This window comes from Calliopsis andreniformis, chromosome 2 (genome assembly GCF_051401765.1).
Source record: "Calliopsis andreniformis isolate RMS-2024a chromosome 2, iyCalAndr_principal, whole genome shotgun sequence".
In the NCBI taxonomy this organism is placed as follows: Eukaryota; Metazoa; Arthropoda; class Insecta; order Hymenoptera; family Andrenidae; genus Calliopsis; species Calliopsis andreniformis.
The window spans coordinates 9,032,273-9,038,754 of NC_135063.1; the positions used below are offsets into that span (position 1 = coordinate 9,032,273).

General features: G+C 42.4%; 1 protein-coding gene across 1 annotated transcript; it reads right to left on the bottom strand.

Annotated features, from left to right (window-relative positions):
- Positions 1–302: 302 nt before the first annotated feature.
- Emc (Basic helix-loop-helix domain-containing extra-macrochaetae) lies at positions 303–2,258 on the bottom strand. Its single transcript, XM_076392082.1, has one exon. The coding sequence runs from the start codon at positions 1,807–1,809 to the stop codon at positions 1,426–1,428; it is 384 nt and encodes a 127-aa protein (XP_076248197.1). The 5' UTR covers positions 1,810–2,258; the 3' UTR covers positions 303–1,425.
- Between the last annotated feature and the right edge of the window lie 4,224 nt (positions 2,259–6,482).

The window sequence follows — 6,482 nt, forward strand, 5'->3', positions numbered from 1 at the left end:
ATAATAAAGAAAAAAAGAAAATTTTACAGTTGTCCGTGTGAGGAAGCAATATAAGAGCAGTGAAAAATTAGAGTATAATATTCTGGTAATGAAGTATTGAAAATTAAAAGAAAATTACTGCACTACATAATGTATTCTATTTCTTCAGGATTATGCTTAATTTAGTTTTAATCACGTATTTTCTGTAATGACGTTTAATATTAAATGTAAAAATCATCGCAGAGGGTTGAAAAGGTGTGTGCATATTCGATAAGGAAAGGGGTCAAAGGTGATCGTCGAACAAAGAACAGTAGACGCAGGTGTTAATCGTATGGACACAGTTTGCATTTATTTCGCTTGCGTGATCGTAACACGCCCGCGCGACGTTATTACTTACAATTTTACAGCCTTTCAGTCTTCGCGAATATACAATAGTTACGAACAGAGAGATCTCTAAAATTATAATATGAAAAGCAATAACAATGATAATAATCGTATAATAATATAATAATAATAATATAGTATCGACATTGCGATTAATGTAATAATAATCGTAATACAACTAATTCGCGAGTTTTATTATCTACAAGGGGAATTTAAAAATAATACAGGCTCTCTGGTCAACGATAAACATATGTATTTAGTTACTACGTGAAACCTATACAAAAATGGCCCCCATTACAACCAGTTGAACAGTTGTTCCTAACACGAACTATAATTTTTTTTTAGATTACAGTGCAGCTTGGAATTTCTACGCTGAAACTTCAAACAATAGCAACTGGGATTTACTAGCACCTGGTCGTAATGACGGCTTAGTCATCAAGTTGAAGATACAGAATGTAAAATAAAGGAAAAAATCAAACTTCTCAAATTGATACCCGAATACAGAACAATTACGTCGATTAAAATCGCCATTAAAAAGGAACACAGTTTGATTTAGAGGTAACGCTATTATTAAAAAATGAAATACGGTAGACTTGAATCGCAGAGAGAATTACAAGAATCGCTAGGGGGTTCAAAAGAACATCGGACGCAGAAGTGAGCAGTCGATTACGATGATAGGTCGTGCGAGGAATGCGGCGAGTTTTATGTACAAGTATTTACATCTTTCCACGAAGAAAGAAGCTACATCGGCCTCAGGTAAGGCCCGCTTTTATCGTTCTTCTTCCTCTCCTCTTCGCCCTGCTCCTCAGGCCTGTACACCCATCCAAACGCCTAGTCTACTTCCTCGTTCTCCCAACAGGGCTTGTCCTTCGAATTCTCAACAAATCTGTACATCCGAGGGAGCGTCAGTTAAGAAGACCCGAGGATTTCCGATCGACTCCCCGAAGAAGAACACCTTGAACAATCCTGGGCGACAAGCCGAAGCCGCAAAAGCTCGACTCGGCCCACGGCGACGAGCCCGCAGCGACCTGGCCCTTACTGGAGCTGACTCGCCGACACAGGTCACCGTTCCGCCACCAGCCCCGTCATCGTGGTCGTCGTGGACGTGGTGGTTGTCGTTGGCGCCGTCGTCGTGACGTTCAATAGCGGCTGTAGAGGCTGCCGCGGCGTGGTCTTCGTGACGTCCGACTCGTGGTGCACGTTAGTCTCCTCTAGAGTAGTCTGCAGGTCACAGATATACTCGATCACCCTCTGGATAACTTCGAGCTTGGACAGCTTCCGTTTCCTCGGCATGTCTGGAACCAAGGACCTCAGCTTCGTCAGGTAAGCAGCCACCTCCTCCGCCTCGAGGTCGCGACGAGTTCCATTGATTCCCAAACTATTGTGCAGGACACCTCGACTCGGCGGAACTCTGCCGCCCACAGGGCTCACTACCATCGCTTTCATGTCGCGTGCTCGTGTCACCCCCTGCTCGTGTGTGTACCCTGATCGGCCAGGTAAGTGGCTGAAAGGATATTAAGCAGCTAGATGCGGGCCAATTAGAATTTGGTCACGCACACCGACTCTGGGTTGCCAGACGGCTGGTGCAAGTACACGCACCCCCGCGTGTGTTTATCGATCGAACTCGGCTGGGTGACTGCACAAACAGTCTCGCCTTGATTGGAATCCTTCGTTTCCAGGTCCTTAGGGCTTCTGTCCGCAGACGTTTTACTTCACGGTGATTCTTGGCACGAACGTGTCACTTGCACACACACAGCGTAAGAGTTTATTATCACGAGCCGACTGCACTCGCGGCAAACATTTTTGGGAAGATCGATGGAATGACGAGCGAAGTGGACTTTCGTAATTTGAAAGTGGAGTATAAGAGCGATCCGTACAGCGTGAATGTTGCACTACCGGTGGATCGAAGTCAACTGGCCTCCGCCCCTCACCTGCGCGCTCTTATAGCGTTCCCCCACCCTAAAGTGTCGTGCTACCCCCGCGACGCCTCCACTACTCCGGACGGCGCAATCGCTGCTCGAATGGAATAGCGTTGGACTCGAAACGCTCGCGAAACGAATTCTTATCTGACCTATTTATAACGTGTACTTTCGTAAATATTTATGTGCGTGCAACACTTTTTTCATTGTTACTGAACGAGTGCATCGATGTTTACGATGATGTTACAGTAATATTGTTTGCGTGGTATAGAAACGTATGAACCATTTTCCCCTATATCTACGCATGTATGAATCAAACTTGGTTCATTTTAAAAATTTATCATTCAGAAATTTGTTTTATTTCGGGATAAATTTAATCTCTATTTCTGTTGAGATACTATACTTTAGTGGAATATTAAAAATTTCTAACTGTTGAGAATAAGTCTGTTGAGTTGAAGGAGAAATGAAATACCTAACAATATTTATAATTCGTATTTACGTTTTTTAAATAAATACAAATATATTGTCAGTTGATTAAGTCATTTGTAGAAGTTGACTAATTAACAACTTAATAAGTAGGTTGATTTGATCGATCTCCTGTTGCAATGTTAATAATTAAATATGAAAATTAATACATATAAAACTTCAGTTGCTTACATTAACTACACGGCGAATTCATTTGTGTCACAGTTGACACAGATTGATATAAATCAAGGAGTGAGGAATTCAAACGCAAATAGTACCCATAAAAAAGTTAAAATGCCTAATTAACATAATTACAGTGATATCTACTGTCTTATTTCAATAATAATTCAAACAAGATACTTTCCATCATTAATTTGATATTACATAAGTGCTGAAAGTACTCATTTTCTACATATTTTTTCTATTTAGGGCCAAATCAACCAGCAAAAAAATCAAAACAGAAAGAAAAGTAAATTAGAAGAAAAAGAAAAAACGGAGTAACCTATAGGTATAACAGAACAAGAATAACTTTGTTAATAATTAAAACAATACTAATTTACAAAGCTACATTAATCAGACATTTTCATTTATTTTTGTAAACTCACTCACAGAGATATTTCAAACTTCTCCAAGAATCTAGTACCTAAAATCTAAATGATCCAACGTACACTAGACCCTACTCATCATCGATGCAGTTCAACATATCCTCTCATTTGCCTACATCCGATTCGTTCCATTTACAGACGGCCGTAAAGCGGAAAGAAAAAGCGGAAGAAAAAGGCATCCCTGTCGCAAATTACAAGCACGTCGATGGAACAATTCGCGGCGAAGGCGCAGCAGAACGTCGCTAGGAATTCCAAACGCTCTATCTCTCGCCCCTCGGCAGTTCCTCTCCCCCCGGTCGCCCTGGCCAGCCGTTGTAACTTGTTCCAGCCAAATCGTCCAGGTCGAAGCCGACCGTAGTCGGGGGTGTTTGACGACTATGGGACCAGAGGCGTCGGCGGGACAAGCCGGGCGTGGAAGAGAAGGGCGACGCCGCGGCGAACCACCGTATGGGAGAGAAGCGACGAGGGTTGCGGGGTGGTGTGTGCGTGAAGGGTTCTGTGGCGCGGGTGGAGAGAAGAGAGAAGGGAGACACGACCATTGTTGAACGTCCGGCGGCGCCAGCCACTAGCCATCACGGCTACCACTACCAATCCGTCGTCTCCACTACCACCGACCGAGAACAACGACAACCACCGTCCTCACGGTTCGCCTGGGCTCAGCACGGTGCACCGTCAACCTGTACACCATGATTCCGGCGACGACTCTTCATGTACATGTATGTACACGGCCGAGCGTCGCCGTTCCGAGGCTCTTCGCCTTCTTGACTTGCGTGCTCGCGCGTATACACGCCTGAGCGCGTTGTCGCTCTCCCTGCCTTTCTCTATCTGATCCACGCTCCACCGAGATAGCTCTCCTCCGCTCGTGACACTAGTTACTCTTTGGAGTCTCGTTACTGGTGGGACGAGGAGCCAGATGATGTCCGGCGCTATGAACACAGAACAGAGGGACTCCCTTTATTATGCTGGACTGTGGAACGAGTCCCCTGGGAGATCCCCACGAAATTGCGTCGGCAGGACAAGGAACGGAGATGAGGTGGCGAGGGACTCGCGATGAGTTTGCTCCCGTCGCTTTTTTCGTTTAGGGGTGCAGAGGAAGCATTTTGGTGGATGTACTTCTGAGCCATTCTTGGCTTGCGATTTGAGTATTTAAATGAATTGCTGAATGTATTTTGAAGTAGGTGGTTAAAATGTATGTGAGATCTTCGCTGCAAGTCGATTTAGACTCTAAGGAATATTAGTGAATTACTTCGGAGTGAGAAAGAAGGTTTCAACTGCAATAAGTTTGCTAAGATCCAAGATCCAAGGGAATAATTTTCCAACCATTGAAATTGGATATACTATTTCCATAGTACCAGGAATATAAAACTGGTTAAAGTTTCACTGTTTCACAAATACCACCTTAATGATAGTCATTATAAGATTATGTTACCGGAAACCTTCTCCGAAACTCAAACCAAATTACTATTGGGTCATTTGCTGGATTTTGTAGATATTTAATACACGATCTAGGGAAAATTAGAAACTGAGGTATGAATGTTAGAAGATCCTGAGGTAAGTCTGTTATCTGACACTGTGGAAAAGACGTGGTCTTCCGTTAGAATACCACGACTTTTCATTGCGTTTGCTATTCAAAGAACGAAGTGTTCGAACATTCATTTGAAAACTTACCTTTTTATCTCTACGTATAAACCTCTATTGAAGCAGCTCTAAATGAAGGAAAATAGACAGAAAAGACGAAATAGAGTTGCACAGAAAATAGTAAAGTCATGTCTGGTAGAATTCTAGAGCGTTCTTTCGCTCCAGGAGAGTTTGTATGTACCTATATGGCGAGCATACGGAACGTGGAACGTATAAAGATGCGAGAGTGATAATCGAAAATGCAAAGCATAACGGGGCGCGCCTCATTGCGCGCGAAATCCCGTCGCGATAAAGATTTTAGATAGTAGGAAATAGTTGCTGGCCGAGATGGAAACTAAAATTTTCGCGCTGCCGGAAGCGAGGGCGTGAAGCGATCAAGAGGAAGGCCTATAACGGGAAACGTGTTGTAAAGGATATGTAATTCATGATCGGTTGCTAATCGAGAAATTATGACAATGGAGAGAATATAAGAGACCGATTTATTTTTCTTTACAGCAGTAGAAAATTCATATGAGTAGATAAAAGCTTTCTAGGTCTACAGAAATTGTTTTCATATTGTTTTCTGCTAAAACGAAAGCATTGTAAAAGAATATTGTAAAATACACTAATCTATGATATAACTTTAATGATGGATTTCACTCAAGATTTCTATTCTAAAGCAAAATACATGTCACATTAAACTACCGATTTAGCATATTGCATATCTTAACAACACAAAAAATTAGGACTATGAAATCTTGGGACTATTCAATTTTGTGCATTAAATCCTCCATGAATTAAGTCGTTGTTTTACTGTTTCAGAATATGTTATTCCATAGCAGAGCATCATAGTATTAACGATCGAAAATTGACATCGCCATAACGGATGAAACAGGTTGAAAAAAAGCTGGATCGCATACAATATGAGAGTATAACATATTTGTCGACGCGCGCAAGGAAGCAGGCAATGTAAGGATTCCGTGGAAAATTACAGGGAATAAAATCGAACGAAACGCCCGTGAGACTCGGGCACTTGCGCGGTTACATACCTGAGCAACCGGATCTCATTGACTTCTTGACCTTCGGCTTGAAGAAATGGAGTTCCCTTGACCTGGGAATAAATAAACTGACGAAACCGCTGTCCCGGTGCAATATTATCAAGTTGACGTTTATATATATTTCGACCAATATCACTGCTCAATTACAACGAGCAGGCAAAGGTATTAAGGCGGTAGTTGGTAATTGGAACTCGATACCTACGCTATTCCCTTTATCTATCGTTACAGGGTCGCGTTGGGTGCCGATTACTTATTGGTCCGACTACCTTGAACCTCCTTAATTCGATTAATTATTAGTTAAACTGATCCCCTTTGGTGTTTCTATCTCAGTTTTTGCACCGTCTCGCGTTTTATACCTGTAAAGCGTTAACGTGTCTGGAGATTACCCATTACGCACTGGCATTACCAGTTTAATTAGCATAGGAAACGTAAATTTTCAACGTTAGACCGAACCA